We start from the raw sequence: 27,465 nt of genomic DNA, 5'->3' as shown, positions 1-27,465 counted from the left end.
ACACAGACATAGAGAATGGCCTTGAGGAGATGGGGAGGGGGAGGGGGAAGGGTAACCTGGGACGAAGTGAGAGAGTGGCATGGACTTATATACACTACCAAATGTAAAATAGATTGTGGGAAGCAGCCGCATAGCACAGGGAGATCAGCTTGGTGCTTTGTGACCACCTAGAGGGGTGGGATAGGGAGGGTGGGAGGGAGACGCAAGAGGGAGGGGATGTGGGGATATATGTATACATATAGCTGATTCACTTTGTTATACAGCAGAAACTAACAAAATTGTAAAGCAGTTATACTCCAATAAAGATGCTAAAATAAATTTTCAGTTAGGTTTGGACTTCATCTGTTTCATGTGGATTTTATTTCTCTAGTGTAATCTTCATGTATTATGTTTTTTACCCTCCCTCGATTTGAAATTCAATCGATTTTTATTCTTGCTTAACTTTCATAAGCAATGTGCTTAACAGTAGATGCATGTAATAAATCAAGGAATAATATACATAAACTTTCACTAATGTAGAAAGACGTGTGAAATCAGTCATTTAAAAAGGATAAGAATATTAATTTATTGCCTTAAATTAAGCAAAAGGAAATGATGTAATTGAGGCAATAAAAAACTAGGTAGTCTTTTATTTTTCTTTGGGAATGTTTTTCAAGAAGGACCAAAGCCTTTTTATATAATATAAATTAGAGTGTTCATTAGCATGTGCTGATGGGGAAGGAAAAAAGAAAACCTTCAACCAGTTTTTGTTTTCTTAAGAATTTATTCTGAAGTGAATTTTTAGCATCTTGATACTGCTTTATTGGCAAAGAAATTAAGGTACTTTATTTTGTTTGCCAATATTCCCACATATACATCTTTGTTTAGAACCCACAGTTTCTGCTAAATAAATTAATTCCCTTTGGCTTTAGATCAAAGCAACCTCAAAAGGACATCTTTTCTCAAATTCAATTACTGACTCTTGGGACTTCCATGGAAAAGTTATGGTTATAAAAAAGGAAAGATCAGCCACTTGCATCTGAAGATGTTTATAGCATTAAGATAGATGGATTATACAAGGTCTGCTTCTAATAGTTTCTCTTCTGATGATACAATTTAAAAAGATAAGCACTGATTCTTACTTTCAGAGTAGTCAGCTCTGTATTTTCCTCATTGTCCCCTGACGTCCTCTTGGATTTGGGGTGTTAATTATATTCCACTAACCTTCACTTCTAAGATCCCAAGGCTCTTATCTGCTCAGATCCACAAATAACATCAATTAGGTAAATGTGGCCTTTCCACTCTCTCATGCAATCCTGTTTAACTATCAGTATCATGATAATACATCTAGGATTCTGTAGCATGGTCCTGGTTTCAAATATTTTTGAGTATGGATGTAAATTTATATGTTAGAACTCAGGCAGCGTTTTGATTTTTAGTTCTAATAATATAATCACTATAAATATATGAGACATTAAAACTTTGAAATGAAAAATGCATTTTAAAAGAGTTCTCGGGCTTCCCTGGTGGCGCAGTGGTTGAGGGTCCGCCTGTGGATGCAGGGGACACGGGTTCGTGCCCCCATCCCGGAAGATCCCACATGCCGCAGAGCGGCTGGGCCCGTGAGCCATGGCCGCTGGGCCTGCGCATCTGGAGCCTGTGCTCCACAACGGGAGAGGCCACAACAGTGAGAGGCCCGCGTACTGCAAAAAAAAAGAAAAGAAAAGAAGAGTTCTCATTTTAAAACTGCAGGTAATCTTTTAAAAACAGTTATATATGAATTAATTAACATTATATATTACTATAAATGAAAGTGAATAGTGTCTGGTGGTGGCATACATTACAAAAAGTAAAAACATATTGAAATTACCTTTTGTCAGAAATTTACTTAGCAACATGGCATAAGATGAGAGCTCTTGGCACTCATCTTGAATTAGAAAAACCTATTTACCCTGAAGAGCTATCAAAATTGTTACTCTGGTCAACTGGGATAAGGGCCTGGAAGGGATGATTTGTTAAACAGTTGAGGTCAGAATCCTGTCATAGACAGTTCAGTGTGATAAAAATTTTGCCTTTCAATTATTTTTTAAATTTAGGAGCTTTTAAGATTTAAGGTAATATTATGATTCTATAGAACTAAGTAAGTTTTATCCTACTGACCTGAGTCTTTTAATGCTTGTTCTGCCTTTGAGGACTCATAAGAATTCTTGTTTTCATCTATGCATGAAGCATATGGGTATCTCTGCACCATCTCTTTTGCATCCTTTTATTTCTTTGACCTCAGAGATTCACTTTTTGGAGTCATAAATGATCACTTTATGAGAATACAATTTCTGTTTGTGGCCGAGGGCTCCTCTCTTCTTTGTTTGACAAGTTCTATACAAAATTCCCTGGAATAGGAGCAGGGTTCCTTCTTTATTCACTAGAAATGACCCAGGAAAAAAGGGGCCTTTGGACGATGTCTAGACTGTCTATCTTTGCAGAACAGATGTTCTAACAGTGTGCCCAGGTTGAAATGACAGCATGTCATGGCAGGACTTCAGGTCTTACTGGAAAATCACAGCAACATTCTCAATGATAATTTCTGGGATTAAGGAAAGCATGTGCAGAAGAGCAATAATGTTTTCAGATCTTGCAGGCACTGATTATTATGCCAGCATGATTAACACACCTCCTGGATCCAATGCATATTAAGCAAATCAGGAATAATGCTGTGCCTCTTACATTAGCTCTTTATTTCTTCTTAGTTCTATGTTCTTTGTCCAGTATTAAATTGTGGCTTTATTTAATTGAAAAAAAATTAAAGGCATGGTAGGGTAATCTAGTCCAAGGCAGTATATCTTTAAAAACAAATATTCTTCCAGACTACTACACTGCACATATGTATCTAATATATACATAAGAGTATAAATTGAACCCAATCCCACTGGCCAGAAAGAAATCCTGTGTCTTCAGAGAGAAGTTTTCCACTCTCCAGGACAATCTGGTCCTAGGCATCCTTTCTAAATTTGATTTGATGAGCTCAAGCCCCCCACAAGTATCCACTCATTCCTCCAAATTTATGCATATGACCAGTGTATCTAGCTTCTAACTTCAACCTCCTATCAGGAAACACTGAGTCATTAAATAAAATAACATTGTGGTTTCTGGGGAATACAGGAGAGAACATCGTTCCCTTTTTGTACTTTGGCACCAAGAGGTTGGTATCAGGAATGGCTGCACCAGTATCTACAGCTGACTGACAGTTGTTTGCAACCTCAAACTCTCCAGTTTATGTTCTGTTGACAAATCTCCATCTGCTGTGTGTGACAAAGGAGTGCTATTTCTCTACACATTTCTTAGAAGGAAACATCTTCCTTCTCGCCTCTGGTCTGGGTTTTTTAGCAGTATTTCCAAATAGCACATGCTCTTCTGGTGATCATAGCACTTGCCACGGTTAAGTAAGAAACCTTTGAAATTGATCAAGCTCCAATTCCCATGTGCCTTGTCTGACATTTAGCTGGTGCTTGCCCTTTCATCCAAACTCTCTGGATACAGAAGCCAGGAGACTTTAAAAAAATAAAAAAAACTATTCCTAAGGGATGGACAGAAGGAAGGGAGCACCATTTCCTGATAACAGTATAATTCCAAAATTAGTCTTACAAACAAAGGAGGGAGGGGACCCTGACATCATTGAATTCCCACAGCTGATATAGCTAGCAAATACTGGACCTCAACCAAAAATTTCAGAATGGATCTTCTTACCCTTTGCTAATTATAAAATAAATAGATTTCCAGACTTTTTGCAAAGAAAGGGCTTAAATATGCACTTTGAAAATGATAGGGAGAGAAAGAAGAGAAATTTTTTACTTTCCTCACAAGATAAAACTGATCTTCATCGCATGGCCGTATTCTCCAAGTTTATGAGCTTTAACTAAAATAGATTAAAGGGGACAGTGAAAAGTATTTCGGTTTTTTTTGGCTTCTGTCCAGAAACTTCTCCCATCTTCTTTTATCTGATAGTGCCCCCTAGCCCTTGACCTCTGGCACATGACCCAGGTGTGATAAAATCCCATTGCCCTGGCCATAGCAGTTGATCCAAGGGCGATGCAAGTAGAGTCAGTCAAACGGCTTCTTTGAGATTTCTGTATAGATTCTGTAAGAAGTTCTGTTCCCTTTAGTTGGGTACAAATTAAGATTCTTTGGTTGCAAGTATTATAAGCCAATGCAGACTACTTTAAGCAAAAAGAGAGTTTATTGTAAGGATATGAGAAAGCTCTCAGTGATGAAGGAAAGCTTAACAGCCTGACCTCGTGGAGTCAGCCTCTAGAATACGGGTATCAAAATAGACAATTTCTTCAGGCGGCAGGGCCCAACCTTTGGAATGAATTAGCTCTAGCTTTTTTCTGCCCTCCCTCATTCAACTCAGCTCAAGATTCAAGTTCCAGAAAAAAAGCAAGTGTGATTGGCTCAGCTAGTCACTAGCCTTTTCCTAGGTTAAGTAGGAAAGGGACACTGATTGACAGTCCCCCTGGACTGCAGAGAGCAGGAGAGACATAGTTCCCCAAAGGAAAACCATGTTTCTGTTACTAAAAGAAGGGGGAAGTAGTTCTGAGCAGGCAGAAACTGATGTTCACCAAAGATTGATAAGCCAGGGCAGCCAGGGGACCTTTCCTGATCTGTGCCTGCAATAGCTCAAATGGGGCCAATAGGCAAAGAAGAGCCAAATGAACAGTCCAGAAACCCTGCTCGGCCTCACTGCCAGCCTTAGCAGCTCATACATTTCTGTTTAAACCAGTTTCATTTTGGTTTCTGTCACTTACAACCAACAAAGTCCTGAGTGACGACTAGTTTTTATGTGAGTTATTTTTAGGCCTAGAGGCCTCTGGAATGTCCTTTTGAAATTAAGAACCACCCTCAATTTGTACATAATTGAATAAGTAACATTTCTTGGGATCTCCTTGCAATAAGTCCCTAAGTTTTTCAGGGACTCCTGGAGGAGTTGTTTATCCTTGAGGGAACTTCTGAAATCAGTGAGAAGACTTTGCCTTTGGGGTTCTATTCCAGGAAACAGCTCTATTTCAGGAAGACTTCAGTGGACAAAGGAAGAGGCAACCTGACGTGTAATCTCTGAATAAGACTCGGGATTATAAAGATAAATATAAACTATTTCTATGAGGTAAATACTAAAACTCCTTAGGAACTTGTTATACTTAAAAAGCACACCTTGAAGTTATTATTCCTACATTCTCTCATTTTTCCTAATTTTAATTTCTGGTGTTTATTGGCCTAAATATAAAATATCCCACTGTGGAACAGTTTCTGTATCTAAGGATTCAGTAGGAGTGCCTAAAAGAAAACTCTTTTCTGCAAATGTAAGGATAATTATGTGGGTGGGAAAATCTCCACCTTTTGTTTCCCTGAGTTCTTGTCACTTTCCATCAAGGCAGTAACACAGTTGGCAGCAATAGGAAAGTGCAGGCTGCCTGTTTGTGCTTTGATCAAATGTCACACTGAGCTTCACGCAATCTGATGCCATGGGTGGTGAGCAGTGCTTTTGACAAAGTCCCAGCAGTTGAAACAGTGAGATCCCAGGGCCCTCCTTGTTACTTTCTTAGAAAACTCTAGGTAGACAGGTTAAAAAAAAAAAAATCTGTGTTCAATGGCAAAAGAAGGTTGTACGCAGAACTATTGGTCAAGAAATTGGTTCCTACTTTGAGGAATAGCAGCCTTTCCAAGAGCTGTGCTGAGAGACAGTAGGAGAGGATGGCATTGTTTAAAAGACTAGACACACATGGACAACTATTCAAGACTAGCCTTACTCCAATAAATATTAACATGACCGCTCTCTAAAAGCTTGGAATTCTACCAAGGGAAGATTTTATTTAGGCCCAAAGCATTCTCATTAAAATACACTTGACAGGGTGTTACATCTTTGTGAGGATTATTTTAATCACTGTTTTTTTTTTTAACTGAGATAAAATTCACATAACATAAAATTCACCATGTTAACCATTTTAAAGTGTGCAATTCAGTGGTCTTACTGTATTGACAATGTCTGTGCAAGTGTTGCCACTATCTTATTCCAGAACATTTTTATCCCCCTCAAATCCCTGTTTTCTTAACATCTAGTTGCAGTAGTAGTTTTGATCCCAAGGAGGTTTGCAGGAGGAGAATAAAAAGAGGGAGAGAAGGTTTGGGCTGAGTGCCTGGGGATGGACATCATGATAAAAAGATACTCTTTAGAATGCTAGTTAGAGTTGGCTCTGGGGTTTTGGCAAAGAGATATATCTCCTGACTTTCATAATTGTGTAGGACAGCAAGTATGATGCTTAAAATTAATGGGATAGTGTTTAAAAATAATTTTGTGTCACTGAAAAGTCAATCCTATTACAAGCCTCCCTCGAAAGTGTGTTTGGCTCTATTCAGACCATGAGCCCTGGGTAATGCCCAGGGATGTACCTGTACTACCTGGGAGAGTCTTCTTAATGAGAGTAAAACCAAGAGATGACTTAAAGTTGATACGGCTTTCAGTGGGACAATGGGAACTTGCCTGTGGGAATTAGATATATGTTATTTGATATACCAGCTGTGCATATTAAGAGAAAAGAACTAAAAGGAAAATAAAATCCAGAAGAGTGCATTCCTTTTAGTATGCTAGCTTGAAGTCTATAAACCAGGTCCCGGACGTTCTGGTCAAAGATACAAGCTTTCATCTTAGCAGGTGACTTGATGCTTATGTGCCAACAACAGGACTTAGTCACCAAGGTCCTTTACAAAGTAACTTTGTGCTCCAAAACCAAAGGGAGCAGAGATGGTTTTGAAATCTAACCGTAGGTTCCTGCCTACTAATGTTTACCAAAAGGTGGACTCAAGCTTTGAACGGGTATAATAGGCGTTTCACTGAATTCTGTGAGTGAATTAAACTGTGAGCACTTCAGATGCAGGTTGTGGAGATGAGGCAAGGAATATGCCCTGGGCTGTGATTATCTGTACAAAGTAAAATCAACAAACAAGGATAGGCTGTAAGTAAGTTTCCTGCAGTGCCAGTTTTATAATAAAGGTGTTTTGCTTTTTGTTTGAACTTGCCATTGACTAAAATCATTTATTTCCTTGGAGGTAATTTAAGTACATAGCCAACGAAATAGTTTTTCTGTGTTTACGTGTTAAAAAAATTTGGTAGCTCACTGTTTCATCAATTTGAACATGCTTAAAAGTATTCCTAGTATTCCAGGACATTCCTCTGATCAGAGGTTGAATGGCAACCTTATAAATAGTCTTACTTAGAAAATGAACCAAACAGGGAAAAATTGTGCACCTTTGCATAAAAAGAAATTCTAATTTATTTGCATCCATCTCTTTAATCTGCTTGTTATAACTATAGGCACTGGTTTGTAACTATAGCAGAGAAGTAGCTTCATGTTAATCCAGATAGCATGTCAATTAGAATCAACACTTTTTCCCCTCCTGCATTTTCAATTGTTACAATAAGATCAGCTTTCAGAGTAGACGACCACGATGTCCCTTGATGGAGGCTGGAAGGGGTCTCCTTTCCCAAAGTGGTTCACTCTCCATCTACTGTGGGTTCAGAAGTTATACTGCTGGACATTTATTTGTTGGATCATGAAGATCTTTTGTTCATCAAGAAGAATCTACTTAAAAAGTGCAAATACACATGGATGGGTGACTCATTAAGCATTTTATTATATTTTAACTTGATTACCAGCTGAAAGTGGATCGGACATATTGATTTTGTGCCTCGCTCTTTCTTTCCTGCAATGGGCTATCCCTTCCTTTAAGGAAGTATTCTTCTCCCAGTCCAGCTCTGTGCTTCTGGGAGCCGCTATTCACAACATCCTCCTTTCCCCCTCTTATTTCCCTGTGCCCCTCCGCCCGGCGGCTGGTGCAGACCAGGCTTGTCCAACCATACTTCCCCACCCCTGGCTACAAAGATTGATTCATGGCCCTGGATGAGTACCCAACCCAAACCAGGACAGAGTATTTTCTTGTACTTTTTCTAACTGGAGCTGGTGGAAAAATGCTTTTTTTCCTCTCTGGAGGAGAGATAAGGAGGGCAGCCCTTAATTAATTGTGGCCATGTGTCCAGACTCTCCTGACATCCCACTTGAGGGAATGAAAGTCTCAATGCAGAGAGAAGCAGAGTGGAGAGACACAGGTGCCCTGATGGGATCTGAGACCCTGAATCTATGGGACTCTAAGGCTGATGGCATGCACTTTCTTAGTTTGTTTACACTTGTGCCAATACATCACCCTTTCTCCTTAAGCTATTATAACTGGGGGCATCTGCCATTCACAAACAGATGTCTAAAAACCAAAAACAAGCATTTTATAAAAGGACACAGGACTAACTGGGGAAGGAGTGGTGTTCTGGTCAAGGACTATGTGTGGGAGCTGGGTCAACCCTAATTGTCCAGCGGTTAAATGGGATTCATTGTGTGTTAAAGTTACCTACATCTTTTCAGACTTTACTTTCAAATCAATTGAGAGGTAGGGCAAGGTGACCAAAGTCTGAGAATGAGAGCTCATATTACTCTGGGGCCACAACGGCCTTGACAATCTCCTGGGTTATTGAATGCAGGGTGAGGCTGCGTGAGACCCATGGGAGAGTAAGACTGTGCAAATATTTGGTTTAAGACCTTCCTGCTGTATGTCAGTTCACTGACTCAGGTCCTCCACCAAATAAAAGAAGCAACACATGGGTTGAAAAGGGAGTCCCTGCTTTCATCCATAATTGACCTTGGAGTACTTGACTTTATTTAAATTTATATCTGTTCATAATACATTAGGGTTTTTGTTTTGTTTTGTTTTTTCCTGTACAGGTAGTTTTTTTCCCTTTTAAACAGAAATATAGAGAAAAAAATGGACAAAGAAGCAAAGGTGGGATTTAATGTTTTCTAACCTCCCTCCACAACCATTAGAGTCCTCGTGCCTCAGTACTATTTTAATTTTGACCCATCAAACTCTCAAAGGGACAAAATCATCATTAGATAGCAAATGATATTATTTTTGTCAAAAATGAGAGTAATGAGGGCTTCCCTGGTGGTGCAGTGGTTGAGGATCCGCCTGCTGATGCAGGGGACACGGGTTTGTGCCCCGGTCTGGGAGGATCCCGCATGCTGTGGAGCGGCTGGGCCCGTGGGCCATGGCCGCTGGGCCCGTGGGCCATGGCCGCTGGGCCTGCGCGTCTGGAGCCTGTGCTCCGCAACGGGAGAGACCACAGCAGTGAGAGGCCTGCGTACCGCAAAAAAAAAAAAAAAAAGAGAGAGTAATGAGAAGTAGATACCTTGCAATAAAATCTTTTTTTCCACTAGATTCAAAATACAGTTGAGAAGTTGAAAGCTTCTCTCAGGTGAGCTGGAGAACTTTCTCCAATGTGCTGTACAATCATCATCAGCTTCTTCTTATGCAACCAATTTGAAATATGGCCATGATACCTTAGAATAAAGACCTTTAAATGCATAATATTCTCTATTGGATTTTATTTTTAGGTTTCAAGGTGGTGAAAGCAAATTAAACTGTCTTTATGTTGTTCTGTGGAAAGAGAAAAGGCTGCGTTTCAAAGTGATGGTGTTACATGCCATTTCAATCTCGGGGAAGTGCTATTCAAAATTGAAAATTAAAACCAAACTCATATTAAACAGTTTCCCATGTGGGCAGGATGCTGGGAGTGTCTCACTTTCTGCAGCCACCACGTCACCTACTTTCTCCTCCTCCACTATTTCCACATTCCTCCTCTTTTTTCATAATTACTTATGAGTAATAAAGGAAGCAGGAGTAAGAACAATTGCATGTTCCTGGCTTTACAAGAGTGCTGCACATCAAAGGAAAACATTCATCCCAAGGAATCATAGTTTTGCAAGAGTTTCACCCGGCAGAATGAGGTTTGCTGTCGCTGCCGCAGAGCAGAGAAATAGCCTCACTGCACCAGAGCTGTGCAGGCGCCCTGGGGTGATTGCCCAGGTTGCCACACATGTCTGTCCTGGGGCAAAGTAATAATCCACATCTCTAAGCCTGTGCTTATTCTTGTGGAATCCGTAAATGGACTTGCTTCGGAGGTTATTCTGAGAATTAAACGCACATGAAATACTGAGTAAAATGCCTGCCATGTAGTATTAAATGTGAACTCATATTATTGCTGATGATGACAGTCCGAGGGGTTTTCTCCCCCAGGTTTGTAATCATCTCTGAGAGAAAACTTTTTAAAAAATCCAAACCAGAGTGGCTATTAAATTTTTCTGAACCACCCAGATTTCATTCCCAACCAGGCTCCCCTGTTTGTTTCTAGCTCGTTAGCCTATCGTTAAAACACAAATTTCTTTCCTTCCCCATGCCCGTCTTAGTCAGTCTATTGGCCCGTCTACACTTTTAGACAAGCCCCTCTCCTTGCCCCACCTCAGAGCCCCATCCCTGGGGGCCTGAGTTCTCCTCCTTGGGCCCTGCTCTTCCCTCACGGTCACCCAGCAAGACACTTATCAGACCTGTTTCAGTCCCCTCTTCAGTCTCAGAGACTCTTCTTTAAGGAACCGCTTATTCATCCCCTGCCTCTCACACGGTGAAATCACACCCAGCTTGGAGTTAGGAGTTTGCGTGCTGTCTCTAATCATGCAGAATGGAGATTGGGCCAGACCAGCACACTGCCTGGCACTGTGGCCTTGCTTTCTGCTTTGTTGCCAGAAAAGCTATATGCATCACCTAGGACCAAGGGCCAGTGTGTGACTGTCACATGGTAATACTGACCTCTAGGGGCTGGCTTTCCTTCACGTAGAGTCTTTATCTTCTCATTGAGTTCCAGGACTGTGATGGCAGCCTCTTGCTTAGCTGTTGCCAAATCAGTTTGTAGCTTTTCCAGTTTCCTTTTGTGCTTTAGTTTCTTAAAAAAATAAGAGTTTCCGTCACTAGAGACACATGCATCAAAGGAATAAAAAGAACTAATGATGTCTGAACAAACAGGGCCTTTGAAAGCCGGCTTAGATGAAATGCTCCCTGTTCATCTAGACTGAGTCCTGTCTGAGGTACATGTGCTCCTGTCAGAGACCTGGAATCACCAACAATAAAAGCCTACTCTCTGCATCATAGTATCGTTCACCCTATTGAATGGTTTTTATCTGGATCTGAGCCTTGTGTTTTGGCTGCTTATATAGAGAGGCAATTAGAAAAGAACTCTAGCTGGCAGTCTGCATTTTACCATTGAAGTGCCCAAACCTGAAAACATCTGATTTTTTTTCCAGTCTGTACGTAGACTCACATGAAATAATCACCGTCTTGATTCTGTCACTTCTGCCCTAACACCATAATGGTGTGCATTCAAATAAACTCTAAAACATGTGATGCTACCATGAAATGCTGATGTTTATAAATATTTACTATGGTATCTATTTAGAGAATTCAAGAAAGTGGTCAGTGGTAAGAGGGTTTTCAAGCAATTGAAATAGCAAGGACAGGAATTCCTTGCTATAAAATAATCTGATTTATGACATCGAGACCTTTGAAGGAACTACATTAAGAAGTTGTTACATAACCAAAGGATTCCCATTGAAACTATATGACTAGAAGGCTCCAATTATGATTCTCACGATGGATTTGATTTATCAAACTTGGATTTCTCTGCAACTACAGAGAAGCTGTCTGTTGTGAAAAGTGCTGCGTTTGCATTTTTGTGTTGCTGCCTTTCCACTGAAGAGCTCACCTTGCCAAGTCTTTGTGGGCTGGTAATTAGGAAGCCCAGAAAATAAACGACTAACATTTCTTATCAGACATAAATCTTGAGATAAGGAAAGGAATAGTTTTTGCTCACCAGGGAAGATGATGTTCCCTGATCTTTAAAAAGAGTACACTCAGGTAGCAGGGAATCACTCCCTGTTTTGAGAGTAAAGCCAATAAAATCAGTTTATCAAAGATGGGATTAGATAGTCACAGACCTCTCATTTTAAAGACAGCAAGACAGGACTTCATGAAAGCTTAATTAATGGCATATGCCCGGATAAAAGAAATGCATTATTCAAAGGAGAATGGTGGTCATGGAACTTCATTAAAGAGCGTCAGAGGGGTGGAAGTGGGCAGAATTTACTCAGCCCGTCCAGGTGAGAGGCGCCCTGAGCCACAGACGTTCCGCTAGAGGGGCAGTTAACATTCATGTGCTCATTTTATCATTGTACTAATTATGAAGCACCCCTTTGGTGTTAGACACCGTGCTGGCCAGCTGTTAAAACAGTGCTGATAAGATCTCTGCTCCATGTCACTAAGACCTTCTTACTCACTGTCTTTCTCTGTGTCTCTGTTCACCTAAACCCTTCACAATTTGGCCTGTCATGTAGCTTCGTTCAGGGAGAGACTGAGCTGATGAAGAGATGCAGGTGCCTAAGTATTTGGTAGCTGTGTTTCTGACAGTAAATTAAATTGTCTTGCTAATCTGTACTTCTCTCTCTTGTAAATTGGTTTGCATTAGCTTGTTCATGCAGACCTCATCTATCCCAGGTCTATGGTGATCACACCTGTGAGGGGCCTTTCCTGATGCTGCTTCAAGACGGCTCCATGCTCAGATTTTTCACACTTTGCTTTTACCACTTAGGACATTGGGGATGGAAAGTGGGAGGAAGGATGTAGAAACGAAAATTGAGAAAGTGGAGGGAACGAGGGAAAGGATGGCAAGAGGGATTCAGAACAGAGTGCTAATGAAAAGTCTCAAAAAAGAACTGATAATGATATACCAGCTGAAGTGTCAGGGATTTGGTGTACTGATGAACACGATTTACACTGAAACGTGTAGGAAAGTAAGACGGGTTGATGGATGGATAGAGAAACTGATAGATACGTGATAAAGTGAAGATAGCAAAGTGTCAATTGTAGTGTCTAGCTATGAAGGATATAGGTGTTTACTATAAAATTATGTCAACTTTTCTGTATGTGGAATTTTACATGATAAAATTTTGGGAGGAGAAAGAACTAAGGATTTAGTTTCCTTACATTGCCCCTCCCTTAATTCTTAATAGATGGTATTCAAATTCTGAAAACGTGTCACATCTATTCGTATGCAGGTAAATATTCTTCCAGAAACTTTTCTCAGAGTAGACATTGATACTAACTAAAGCAAAAATAAATGCAAGTTGGTGAGAATTGCTGGCTGATCCCTAGGAGCTGACATGGTGTCATTAAGTAAAACTCTTAATGAGCTACATTTCCATCCTGATGGGATGACTTAAGGGATAGTGCACAGGAACTCAGTGGAAAGATATAGCGCTCCTCGGTATCACTTAAAATTTTCAGCTTTTCAGTTAAAAAGACAACTCTTTTTTTTTTTTTTACATCTTTATTGGAGTATAATTCCTTTACAATGGTGTGTTAGTTTCTGCTTTATAACAAAGTGAATCAGTTATACATATACATATGTTCCCATATCTCTTCCCTCTTGTGAAAAAGACGACAACTCTTTTAAAAAATTCCCGTCTCCAGACCACCTTTTTGTCTTTCTCTTATTGTTTTTTGTCTCTTACTATTGTTATAATATTTGTCTATTTGCCTTATGATCTGAGAAAGAAGCTGAGGATATTTAGTTTGGAGGAGACAGTATATATGGGAGTTATGACAATTGACTTCAGTTATCTAAGGGGTACTCAAGAGGAGAGGAAGTTGAGTCAAACAGTATTGTTCCAGAGATAGCACGAGAAACAATGTGGAGGAAACACAAGGAGGCAGATTGTGGCACAGCATGAGAAAGCACCCTCCAGCAGTTAGAGCTTGAATCCGTAACAAGATAGGATGAGGCAAAGACCTCCTGCTCTGGGCAGACTCGGGCCCAGCCTGCCTGGGTGGACATCTTCAGGCAGGCCCAGAGTAACCTCTGGGACCTGGGTCAAGAAGTAACTGGAGGTCTGGCTTACCCCCACCTCCTTTCACCCCTAGCCCTCCAGGGACACAGCACTTGCGTGAATGGACACCTCAACCCTCATAGTCTCTAAGGTGGATACAGCTGTCAGAGATACTTTAGAGATAATTCTGGTATTTGTGAGATGTTGGCCAAGAAGGCCTGTGGGTCCCTCAGAATTCAAGAATAATGTGACTCAAAATGTATAAACTTTCTTATTCAGCTGTAAGAGAAAGGGGAGGGGAAATTTAAATTTAAAGTTGAATAAAGGACCTAGATTGGTTGCTTAAGATTTCTGTTTGGACTTTTTGGTTATTCAGATAAAGTTTAAAACAGTTTAACAGCATTGTCTTTTTTTCTTTTTTTAATTTTCTCCAGACAGAACTACTGTATGCTATTAATTCATAGCTTTAACCAAGTCCTTTGGGCATTTCTAAAAATTCCGTTTGCCAACATGTGTTTTATTAGTCATAGACATCAAATGATTTCAGTAACAATAATATTTTCCTTTGCTTTTTTGGCATTCTCTAGCCAGGCAACCCAAGTGTTGTACTTGAATCTAATGGAGTCTGTTATGGTCTCCCCAGTAAGCAGGAGCTCCCCTCAGTGATTACTGAAAGGATAGGAAGGCTTTATAGCTTAGAGGTAAATTCCTATTACCTTGCTCTTTTCCTACTTCTCCTACAGGGTGGACAGAGGGAGGAAATCATGTATTTGTGCAGTGTTTTGAAAAGGAAATATTTATCCGTATCACATTGCTGAATAGCTTGCATTATACCAAGTCAGTGGGAATTAGGAATAATCAGGCAACTATTTATAGAAGAGTTTCAACACAGAGTTGCCAGCACTGTTTAAAATTTCTTGGTCTTTCTACACACTTTGAATCATGGCCTCGGATTCTAAAGCTGGGCTTTGTCAATTATTGGCCATGAGAAATTAGGCCAGACGCATGACATCTTCAGGCTCTAGATCCCATTTCAAAGAGTCGGTGGGGATTAAGTGACATAACACATAAATGACAGTACCCAATGCTATGTTTGCAATGTAGTGGGTATGTCTTTCTGGTTTTTGTCATTATTCCTTGAAACACGTCAGGGAAACTCTAAACTGGCCACTAAAACACTAAAGTATCTTCTCTACAGATGACTCTGTCACACTTTACAAAAAATAAAATTTATACTTCATTGAAAGCAAAATTTTGTCTTTTCTTTCTTCTTTTCCTCCTCCTTTTTCTTCTTCTAAATTACGTTTTCTGCCTGATTGCATTGATCTCCTCCTTACTTTGTATGGGTAGACAAAACTTAATGTCCTGAAACAGACATGCAAATAGCCTCGATCCAATCTCCTGCCAGAGCTGGCCCGACGCCTAGGCAAAGTAGGTGGCTGCCTTCCTGGAATGATATGAGGAGTGCTCTAAGGCCCTGCCTCTTGCTTCCTGTGGAATCTCTGTCTTGGGCCTGCCAGAGCACAGCTTCTTCCCATTTTGTCTGAAATCTACCCCATCCAGCCCACCGTCATTCCCTTAGAGAGCATACATAACAGGTAGGTTTTGTCTCCAGAGGACTGCTGATAAAATGCTCACTACCAAGGACATATAAGAGAATGGTCTGAATACAGAAGGTATAGCTAGTTTTCTCCTTTCACTTCTCTTCTAACAACCCATCATTAATAATGAAACTATTAAAAGTGAGAGCAGCATTTGGATAAAACTTGGCTTAAACAATCAGTTTCCCATCTGTTGTTTTGTTTTATGTTTATACTGCCTCAGGTGAATATTTTAAAAGCCCAGGGATGATGAATATGTTCCATGGATGTTTCTTAGTGCTCTATGGCAAGCCTTTGATGTGGGGATCCCTTCACAGTTTGCACCTGTGGCTTCATCATCCTTAACCTGCACTCCCAATAGCCGCTGCTCATTGATGAAACCTAATTGTCATCTACGTTAGCGTCTCTATTTTGCAGAGGAGAGAGCTGAGGTCCCAGAGAGCTTGAGTAGATCTAATCATGGCGTCTAGAAAGGAAGTAGCTAAATTGACTTGAATCAAGGTCTTTCGATTCCAGATGCTGATTTTTATTTTCAATGGTAACATGAGGCTTCATTAATCAATAGCACCATTACTTTGTTAGGTTCGTAAAGGTAACCTTGGATAGTTACAGAGTGAGTACAAGTAGAAAGTCAATATAACAGAGTTGATTGTAAAAGAGTAGTATTGAAGTGTGATGGCAAGGCCTTTATAGCATGGGTTGTGATAGGCAGGCAGCCTTCCCTTATAGCCCACTTTTAACAGGAATTACTGGACTCAGGTCATTCTATATGATACATATGAGGGTTACACTTGATAGGAAGAATAATTTTTAGGTAATTGAGATCCTGCTAACTTCAAAAAAATAAGCTGCACCAATATCTACCGGCCAACTTGCTTTCATATAGCATCAGAATATCTGTACTGAAACAAATCCATTTCTGAGATAACGGGTACCGCTTGTACGTTCTTTCTTTATGTGAGTGTAACCCTGCCTCAATATTCTTACCCAGTAAACATTAATCGGGCTGACAACCGAGATTTTTTTTTTAACTTCTTTATTGGAGTATAATTGCTTTACAATGGTTGCAGCCGAGATTTTTGAGAAAGAACCTACAGTGCAATAAATAGGTTTTTATATTATTAGCTGAGCACAGCACAGAACAAAATAGAGTGTTCAATAGGTCTTGTGAAAAGAAAACATAGCCAGTGTTTGCTAAAGCCAAATCTACTTTTTGGGCTTACCATCTCAAATCACACCCTGAGAATGGCGGGAGAAGTGCACCTAAGTCACACACCGAACAGAGCCTGCTAGGAAGCCTGTTTTTCAGTCCAACCCTCTCTGGCGGGTTGAAAGAGAAAGCCCAAAGGGCCAAAGATGTATGTGAAGCAATTTCAGCTTCTCAGCCCCACCTCTACAGGTGTTGGTAACATAGGCAAACATCTATAATGGAAGAGCACAGAAATCCGAGGATAGAATATACAGGTGGTGAAAAAGAATTCCTATATCTGCCTTATGACAGTGCTACCCATCTCCTCCAACATGATTATGAAAATAATGAAGAGCTTTTTCTCTGCAATGACTTTATTACTGGGCAGATACTTGTTTTGTTTTTCTGTGCTCAGCACTCCTTTGGAACTTGACTAAGGCTGCCTTCTGGGAAAAAATTTGTGGCTATTGGCCATCGGTGGCTTATCTTGAATCATAAAGCACAAGCATGTGTTCGAGGACTGAAAAATTAAGATCCTGAAGCACCAAGTTGCTTAACTCACCTTGAAGGGTTTTTCTGTGTGATAAAGAACCTAATTAAGTTAACCTTCCCAAGAAATAGCCCTCTCCTTCAGAAACACTGCTCTTCCCTAAGAGCAGTGAAATTATAGGGGATATAGGCTTAGTGAGGACAGGAGCTGGTCTCAAAACAGCTTAACAAATCATAAGGAAATCTAAGTAGAAGAGATGAAAATTATCATAGGAGAAATGATTCTCATAGAGCATGAAATAGCTTTGTACAGTGTTTAAGAGAAACTAGAGAAAGCAGCAAAGTAGGAAGTTCTCTGTGATGTGTATTACTTTCCCATGAAAGACAATGTTTTTAAAAAACTGCTGCTTTCTTAATGCAAAATTGAAACAATTTTACAGCAGAAATTTTTAAGTTTAAGGTGAAATGGATCTGATCTCATATAAAAATGTTTATGATGTTAAGAGACTGAGTGTATGGGTGAATGTTTTGTAAATTGCTTAGTGGCACTGTATTAGTTAATACTGATAGTGATATTATTATTTTAAGATATTTATTCTTTATAAGTAGGACTTCTGAGATGTTGGTTCTTGGCAATGAATTATTGAGCAAAGGGCTTTACAGTGATATCTATTAGTCAAATATTCTCTAGGTGCAATTAAATGAGCAGTTTGTCCATTCTTTAATTTTTCAATTCCTTTAATCTGGTATATGTCTGGAAATAAAAATAATTTCATAAGAGGCAAGAATCTCAAGTTTCTCCCTAAAAAAATTTAAAGTTTCCAGTCAGGTTCATTGCAAGCCATGTTTGACAGTTAATTTGACTAAAGACATTTAAATGCATATGGAGAAATCACCAGGAATTAAAGCATCCAGCTTGACTCCTAGCTCAAGATTTGTCTAACTCTTTTACTTGAAAGGGAGGATTCACTTGAATATTAAACTAATCTGACAATATAAATTCAAGTGAGGAGAATAAATTGCTGAAGCAGATGTTGGGAAGTGACAACAGAATCAACGATACATAGTTCACATACGCTGAGACCAACTACTTTTATCTAAAACCTCAGACAGTGTTTAACAGTTCAGTTATTATTGCTCCCTAAACACTCTCTTTTCTTGATTTTCCTCCTCTCAGTTTCTTCTCAGCTATCCACTGTAATAAATAGGAAGTCATATTGTAAAAAAAAGACTCAGAGGGGATATCAAGTGCCACTAAAACTGTGTCCTGGCCTTCAGTTAGAAAAATCGAATTCTTCAAAGATGCTACAGGAACAAAGCAAACAGTTGATATTCAAATAAATTACAAATATACAGTCTTGATGACTGTAGATATAACCCAATGATCAAAACTGAACTGCTTTAGGGTTCATTTGTCCAAGTGCTGCAAGGCAAGGTCACTTTGGGGGTCTCACTGCAAAGACGTTTTGTAGTGCCCTCCCCAATTCTGTTCACATTCCTGATACCTTATGAATGTGTACTGATGATGCATGTGTGACAGATGACATTTTATCTAGTATTGGTGACACTGTAGTCTGTGTCCATTTGATAACAAGAAAACCATGTTTCCAATACTGCAACAAAAATTTTCTTTGCTTTTCTAAAACCTTTCAATCTGGTGATCATTCTCTTAGTCTCTCCCATAGGGCTTTCTTGCAGTTTCTGTTCTTGACCACTGGGGCAACCTGTACCATAAACCTTTAAAGATGACCCAAGAAATAGCAATGGTTTGCCACACCTGAAAACTTCCATACTAAAAGGTGTCAGTCCTGCTCTGTGCAGGTGGCTGAACATTGGGGGAAACATTAAGCAACATTTACAACCTAAATTCAGTTTCACTCCTCATAATCCAGCTATGATTTTAGTTAAAATTTTTGGGTCTTTTGTGTCTGTGTGTCTGTGTGTGTGTCTGTGGGATTTAACCCAGAAACCTTTTTTTTTTTTTAACATCTTTATTGGAGTATAATTGCTTTACAATCGTGTGTTAGTTTCTGCTGTAAAACAAAGTGAATCAGCTATACTTATACATATATCCTCATAGCTCCTCCCTCTTGTGTCTCCCTTCCACCCTCCTTATCGCAGGAGGGATAGCTGGCCACAAAGCACTGTTGGCCACAAAGCACTGAGCTGATCTCCCTGTACTATGCAGCTGATTCCCACTAGCTATCTATTTTATATTTGGTAGTGTATATATGTCCATGCCACTCTCTCACTCCATCCCAGCTTACATTTTCCCCTCTCTGTGTCCTCAAGTCCATTCTCTACGTCTGCATCTTTATTCCTGTCCTGCCCCTAGGTTCCTCAGGACCATTTTTTTTTCTTTTTTAGATTCCATATATATGTGTTAGCATACGGTATTTGTTTTTCTCTTTCTGACTTGCTTCACTCGGTAAGACGGTCTCTAGGTCCATCCACCTCACTACAAATAACTCAATTTCGTTTCTTTTTATGGCTGAGTAATATTCCATTGTATATATGTACCACATCTTCTTTATCCATTCATCTGTCGATGGACACTTAGGTTGCTGCCATGTCCTAGCTATTGTTAATAGAGTTGCAGTGAACATTGTGGTACATGACTCTTTTTGAATTATGGTATCTCACAGTATATGCCCAGTAGTGGGATCACTGGGTCGTATGGTAGTTCTATTTTTAGTTTTTTCAGGAACCTCTATACTGTTCTCCATAGTGGCTGTATCAATTTACATACCCACCAGCAGTGCAAGCGGGTTCCCTTTTCTCCACACCCTCTCCAGCATTTACTGTTTGCAGATTTTTTGATGATGGCCAATTCTGACTGGTGTGAGGTGATAACTCATTGCAGTTTTGATTTGTATTTCTCTACTGATTGGTGACGTTGAGCATCCTTTCATGTGTTTGTTGGCAATCAGTATATCTTCTTTGGAGAAATGTCTATTTAGGTCTCATGCCCATTTTTGGATTGGGCTGTTTTTTTTAAATATTGAACTGCATGAGCTGCTTGTATATTTTGGAGATTAATCCTTTGTCAGTTGCTTCATTTGCAAATATTTTCTCCCATTCTGAGGGTTGTCTTTTGGTCTTGTTGATGGTTTCCTTTGCTGTGCAAAAGCTTTTAAGTTTCATTAGGTGACATTTGTTAATATTTGTTTTTATTTCCATTTCTCTAGGAGGTGGATCAAAAAGGATCTTGCTGTGATTTATGTCATAGAGTGTTCTGCCTGTTTTCCTCTAAGAGTTTTATAGTGTCTGGCCTTACATTTAGGTCTTTAATCCATTTTGAGTTTATTTTTGTGTATGGTGTTAGGGAATGTTCTAATTTCATTCTTTTACATGTAGCTGTCCAGTTTTCCCAGCACCACTTATTGAAGAGGCTGTCTTTTCTCCATTGAATATTCTTCCCTCCTTATTCAAAGCTAAGGTGACCATAGTTACATGGGTTTATCTCTGGACTTTCTATCCTGTTCCATTGATCTATATTTCTGTTTTTGTGCCAGTACCATACTGTCTTGATTAGTGTAACTTTGTAGTATGGTCTAAAGTCAGGGAGCCTGATTCCACCAGCTCCGTTTTTCTTTCTCAAGACTGCATGGGGTCTTGCAGGGGTCTTTGTGTTTCCATACAAATTGTGAAATTTTTTGTTTTAGTTCTGTGAAGAATGCCATTGGTAGTTTGATAGGGATTGCATTGAATCTGTAGATTGCTTTGGTACTCTAGTCATTTTCACAATGTTCATTCTTCCAATCCAAGAACATGGTATATCTCTCCATCTGTTTGTCTTGTCTTTAATTTCTTTCATCAGTGTTTTATAGTTTTCTGCATACAGGTCTTCTGTCTCCTTAGGTAGGTTTATTCCTAGATATTTTATTCTTTTTGTTGCAAGGGTAAATGGAAGTGTTTCCTTAATTTCTCTTTCAGATTTTTCATCATTAGTGTATAGGAATGCAAGAGATTTCTGTGCATTAATTTTGTATCCTGCTACTTTACCAAATGCATTGATTAGCTCTAGTAGTTTTCTGGTGGCATCTTTAGGATTCTGTATGTATAGTATCATGTCATCTGCGAGCAGTCACACTTTTCCTTCTTTTGTGATTTGGATTCTTTTATTTCTTTTTCTTCTCTGATTGCTGTGGCTAAAACTTCCAAAACTATGTTAAATAATAGTGATGGCAGTGCACAACCTTGTCCTGTTCCTCATCTTAGTGGAAGAGGTTGCAGTTTTTCACCATTGAGACCTATGATGGCTGTGGGTTTGTCATGTATGGCCTTTATTATGTTGAGGTAAGTTCCCTCTATGCCCACTTTCTGGAGGGTTTTTATCATAAATGGGTGTTGAATGTTGTCAAAAGCTTTTTCTGCATCTATTGAGATGATCATATGGTTTTTTTCCTTCAGTTTGTTAATATGGTTTATCACATTGATTGATTTGTGTATATGGAAGAATCCTTGTGTTCCTGGGATAAACCCCACTTGATCATGGTGTATGATCCTTTTAATGTGCTGTTGGATTCTGTTTGCTAGTATTTTGTTGAGGATTTTTGCATCTATGTTCATCATTGACAATGGCCTGTAGTTTTCTTTCTTTGTGACATCTTTTTCTGTTTTTGGTATCAGGGTGATGGTGGCCTCATAGAATGAGTTTTGGAGTGTTCCTCCTCTTCTATATTTTGGAAGAGTTTGAGAAGGATAGGTGTTAGCTCTTCTCTAAATGTTTGATAGAATTCACCTGTGAAGGCATCTGGTCCTGGCTTTTGTTTGTTGGAAGTTTTGTTTTTTTTTTTTTATTGCGGTACGCGGGCCTCTCACTGCTGTGGCCTCTCCTGTTGAGGAGCACAGGCTCCGGACATGCAGGCTCAGTGGCCATGGCTCACAGGCCTAGCCATTCTGCGGCATGTGCGATCTTCCCAGACCGGGGCACAAACTCATGTCCCCTGCATCGGCAGGCGGACTCTCAACCACTGCGCCACCAGGGAAGACCTTGTTGGAAGATTTTTAATCACAGTTTCAATTTCAGTGTTGGTGATTGGTCTGTTTATATTTTCTGTTTCTTCCTAGTTCAGTCTCGGAAGGTTGTGCTTTTCTAAGAATTTGTCCATTTCTTCTAGGTTGTTCATTTTATTGGCATTTAGTTGCTTGTAGTAATCTCTCATGATCCTTTGTATTTTTGCAGTATCAGTTGTTACTTTCCTTTTTCATTTCTAAATCTATTGATTTGAGTCTTCTCCCTTTTTTTCTTGATGAGTCTGGCTAATGGTTTAACAATTTTGTTTATCTTCTCAAAGAACCAGCTTGTAGTTTTATCGATCTTTGCTATTGTTTCCTTCCTTTCTTTTTCATTTATTTCTGATCTGATCTTTATGATTTCTTTCCTGCTGCTAACTTTGGGTTTTATTAGTTCTTTCTTCTCTAATTGCTTTAGGTGTAAATTTAGGTTATTTATTTGAGATTTTCTTGTTTCTCGGGGTAGGGTTGTATTGCTATAAACTTCCCTCTTAGAGCTGCTTTTGTTGCATCCCATAGGTTTTGGGTCATCATGTTTTCATTGTCATTTATTTCTAGGTATTTTTTCTGATTTCCTTCCTTTCTGATTTCTTCAGTGATCGCTTGGTTATTTAGTAGTGTATTGTTTAGCCTCCATGTATTTGTATATTTTACAGGTTTTTTCCTGTAATTACTTGATATGATTTCAATTTTCTTAAATTTACCAAGGCTTGGTTTGTGACCCAAGATAGGATCTATTCTGGAGACTGTTCCCTGAGCACTTGTGGAGAAAGTGTATTCTGTTGTTTTTGGATGGAATATCCTATAAACATCAATTAAATCCATCTTGTTTAATGTGTCATTTAAAGCTTGCGTTTCCTTACTTATTTTCATGTTGGATGATCTGTCCATTGGTGAAAGTGGGGTGTTAAAGTCCCCTACTATGATTGTGTTACTGTTGATTCCCCCTTTTATGGCTGTTAGCATTTGCCTAATGTAGTGAGGTGCTTCTATGTTGGGTGCATAAATATTTACAATTGTTATATCTTCTTCTTGGAGTGATCCCTTGATCATTAGGCAGTGTCCTTATTTGTCATTTATAATAGTCTTTATTTTAAAGTCTATTTTGTCTGATATGAGAATTGCTACTACAGTTTTCTTTTGATTTCCTTTTGCATGGAATAGCTTTTTCCATCCCAGCAGTCTGTATGTGTCCCTAGGTCTGAAGTGGGTCTCTTGTATACAGCATATATACTGTCTTATTTTTATATCCATTCAGCCAGTCTGTGTCTTTTTGTTGGAGCATTTAATCCATTTATGTTTTAGGTAATTATTGATATGTATGTTCCTATTACCATTTTCTTAATTGTTTTGGGTTTGTTTTTGTATATCTTTTCCTTCTCTTGTGTTTCCTGGCTAGAGAATTTCCTTTATTATTTGCTATAAAGCTGGTTTGGTGGTGATGACTTTTCTTAGCTTTTGCTTGTCTGTAAAGGTTTCAATTTCTCCACTGCATCTGAATGAGATCCTTGCTGGTAGAGTAATCTTGGTTGTAGGCTTTTCCTTTCATCACTTTAAATAGTCCTGCCAGTCCCTTCTAACTTGCAGAGTTTCTGCTTTGAAATCAGCTGTTAACCTTATGGGGATTCCCTTGTTTGTTATTTGTTGCTTTTCCCTTGCTGCTTTTAATATTTTTTCTTTGTATTTAATTTTTGATAGTTTGATTAATGTGTGTCTTGGCGTGTTTCTCCTTGGATTTATCCTGTATGGGACTCTCTGCACTTTCTGGACTTGATTGACTATATCCTTTCCCATATTATGGAAGTTTTCAACTATAACCTCTTCATATATTTTCTCAGTCCCTTTCTTTTTCTCTTCTTCTTCTGGGACCCCTACAATTCGAGTGTTGGTGCATTTAATGTTGTCCCAGAAATCTCTGAGACTGTCCTCAATTCTTTTCATTCTCTTTTCTTTATTCTGCTCTGTGTTAGTTGTTTCCACTATTTTATCTTCCAGATCACTTACCCATTCTTCTGCCTCAGTTTTTCTGCTATTGATTCCTTCTAGAGAATTTTAAGTTTCATTTATGTGCTGTTCATCACTGTTTGTTTGCTCTTTAGTTCTCTAGGTCCTTGTTAAACGTTTCTTGTAATTTCTCCTTTCTATTTCCAAGATTTTGGGTAATCTTTACTGTCATTACTCTGAATTCTTTTTCAGGTAGACTGCCTATTTCCTCTTCACTTGTTTGGTCTGGTGGGTTTTTACCTTGCTCCTTCATCTGCTAAATATTTCTTTGTCTTCTCATTTTGCTTAACTTACTGTGTTTGGGTTCTCCTTTTCACAGGCTGCATGTTCATAGTTCCCGTTGTTTTTGGTGTCTGCCCCCAGTGGCTAAGGTTTTTTCAGTGGGTGTGTAGGCTTCTTGGTGGAGGGGACTTGTGCCTGTGTTTTGGTGGATGAGGCTGGATCTTGTCTTTCTGGTGGCCAGGACCTTGTCTGGTGGCGTGTTTTGGGGTGTCTGTGAACTTATGATTTTAGCTTCTCTGCTAATGGGTGGGGCTGTGTTCCTCTCTTGCTAGTTGTTTGGCTTAGGGTATCCAGCACTGGAGCTTGCTGGTCATTGAGTTGAGCTGCGTCTTAGCATTGAGATGGAGATCTCTGGGAGAGCTTTCGTTGTTTGATATTATGTGGGGCTGGGAGGTCTCTGGTGGACAAATGTCCTGAACTCAGCTCTACCAACTAAGAGGCTCCAGCCAGAGCCTGGCCAGAGCACCAAGACCCTGTCAGCCACATGGCTCAGAATAAAAGGGAGAACAAAAAAGAAAGAAGGTAAAGAATAAAATAAAATAAAGTTATTAAAATTAAAAAATATATTATTAAAACTAAAAAAGTAATTGAAAGAAAGAAAGAAGAGTGCAACCAAACCAATAAACAAATCCACCCATGATAACAAGTGCTAAAAATTATGAAAAACAAAAACAAAACCCAACAGACAGAACCCTAGGACAAATGGTAAAAGCACAGCTATAGAGACAAAAGCACACAAAGAAGCATACACATACACACTCCCTAAAAGAGAAAAAGGGGGAAAATATATTTATATATAAAACAAAGGAAGAGAGTAACCAAATCACTAATCAAATCTACCAATGATAATAAGCTCTAAATACTAAACTACGATAAACATAAAACCAGAAAGAAATTAGATGCAGAAAACAAACCCCAATTCTACAGTTGCTCCCAAAGTCCAACACCTCAATTTTGGGATGATTCGTTGTCTATTCAGGTATTCCACAGATGCAGGGTACATCAAGTTGATTGTGGAGATTTAATCCACAGCTCCTAACGCTGCTGGGAGAGATTTCGCTTTCTCCTCTTTGTTTGCACAGCTCCTGGGGTCCAGCTTTGGATTTGGCCCCGCCTCTGCATGTAGGTCGCCTGAGGGCATCTGTTCCTGCCTGGACAGGATGGGATTAAAGTAGCAGCTGATCTGGGGGCTCTGGCTCACTCAGACCAGGGGCGCGAGGCGGGGGAGGGTGGGGTATGGAATGCGAGGTGAGCCTGAGGCAGCAGAGGCCAGTGTGACATTGCAGCAGCCTGAGGCATGCTGTGTGTTCTTCCGGGGAAGTTGTCCCTGGATCACGGGACCCTGGCAGTCATGGGCTGCACAGGCTCCTGGGAGGAGAGGTGTGGATAGTGACCTGTGCTTGCACACAGGCATCTTGGTGGCTGCAGCAGCAGCCTTAGCATTTTCATGCCTGTCTCTTGTGTCTGCGCTAATAGCCACAGCTCGCGACCGTCTCTGGAGCTCGTTTAGGCGGTGCTCTGAATCCCCTCTCCTCGCGCACCCCAAAACAATGGTCTCTTGCCTCTTAGGCAGTTCCAGGTTTTTCCCGGACCCCCTCCCAGCTAGCTGTGGCACACTAGCCCCCTTCAGGCAGTGTTCACGCCGCCAACCCCACTCCTCTCCCTGGGATCCGACCTCCAAAGCCCAAGCCTTAGCTCCCACCCACCACCCACCCCGGCGGGTGAGCAGGCAAGCCTCTCAGGCTGGTGAGTGCTGGTCGGCACCGATCCTCTGTGCGGGAATCTCTCCGCTTTGCCCTCCGCACCCCTGTTGCTGCGCTCTCCTCTGTGGCTCCGAAGCTTCCCTGTCCCACCCAGCCCCCATGTGTGCCAGTGAAGGGGCTTCCTAGTGTGTGGAAACTTTTCCTCCTTCACAGCTCACTCCCAGAGGTGCAGGTCCCGTCTGTACTCTTTTGTCTCTGCTTTTTCTTTTTTCTTTTGCCCTACCCAGGAATGTGGGGAGTTTCTTGCCTTTTGGGAGGTCTGAGGTCTTCTGCCAGCGTTCAGGAGGTGTTCTGTAGGAGTTGTTCCACATGTAGATGTATTTTTGATGTGTTTGTGGGGAGGAAGGTGATATCCATGTCTTACGCCACCACCATCTTGAAGGTACCCCCCCCAGTTTATTTGGTCTTGTCCTCCACTATTTAGAGAAGCTGTCTTGTTTATGTCATGAAGCCACATTTCACAGGTGGTGAGATAAGGATATTTGGATTATGTGTAGTTACTTTCAGTAGTCCTCAGAACAAAAGTTTAATTTCAGAATCTGTTGCTGTATATGAATCGACTTTTGTGCATTCAAGATGATGTTGCAAAGGTATAACCCCACTGAAAGAGGCATTGTGAATAGTATGCAAAGAGTCAAGGGTTGTGGGGGAGGGAAGGTGTGACAATCATTGGAACTTTTGCTATGTAGATATTTGCAAGTTTCAGATTGCATATTTCAACAAGTCTAGACAAATGGCTTTGTTTTAAGACAAGTCACCAGATATGGATTGTTCCTTGGTTTTTTGGACTCAAGAGTCTGTCTCTCTTATTTCCCTCTCTTGCAAGGTGTTTTCTCTAATTCCATTAAGAAAGCTAGCAGTGAAAAGATAGCATATGAATCTAAACTTCCAAACAGGAGTCTTTAAGTAGATCTCAAAGTGCTATCTGGTAGACCTCTAAGCCTGTTCCCATCAACACACCTTTGTTTCTGAGATGGGCGAGGATAATTCATAGGGAGGGGAACATGTGTACTGGGCTTAAAGCTACTTGCCTCATCTCTCCCTATTGACTTCTGGTGTCACACTCTCCAGAGTCTGAGACTGATTGTAAGATTTAGGGATAATCAGATGTTTTGTTCATCAGGAACAAGTTGAAGATTTCTCAAGTTAGACAAATGGTGAGTTTTCTGTTCTGGTCCTGACCTAGAAAACCCACAGGAGAAATATTTGATCAATGCTTCTTTAGATTTGAACTTCCAGGTCATCCTTAGTAATAGGGGGAACAACACTGACTTGACAGGAGACCACCCAGATCTGGACATGTCATCTCCCCAGAAATACATACTTGGGACACC

General features: G+C 40.0%; 1 protein-coding gene across 1 annotated transcript in view; it reads right to left on the bottom strand.

The window, feature by feature from the left end:
• The window catches only part of CCDC192 (coiled-coil domain containing 192), a gene marked incomplete at both ends in the record, with an annotated part of 201,354 nt that overhangs the window by 55,869 nt on the left and 118,020 nt on the right, over positions 1 to 27,465 (bottom strand). Inside the window, 1 exon segment of the mRNA XM_082650316.1 lies at positions 10,717 to 10,849. Within this exon segment, the coding sequence (XP_082506442.1) occupies positions 10,717 to 10,849 (133 nt within the window).

This window comes from Grampus griseus (genome assembly GCF_964374135.1).
Source record: "Grampus griseus genome assembly, chromosome: 3".
Taxonomy (NCBI): domain Eukaryota; kingdom Metazoa; phylum Chordata; class Mammalia; order Artiodactyla; family Delphinidae; genus Grampus; species Grampus griseus.
This window is presented reverse-complemented; position numbering and strand designations above follow the sequence as displayed.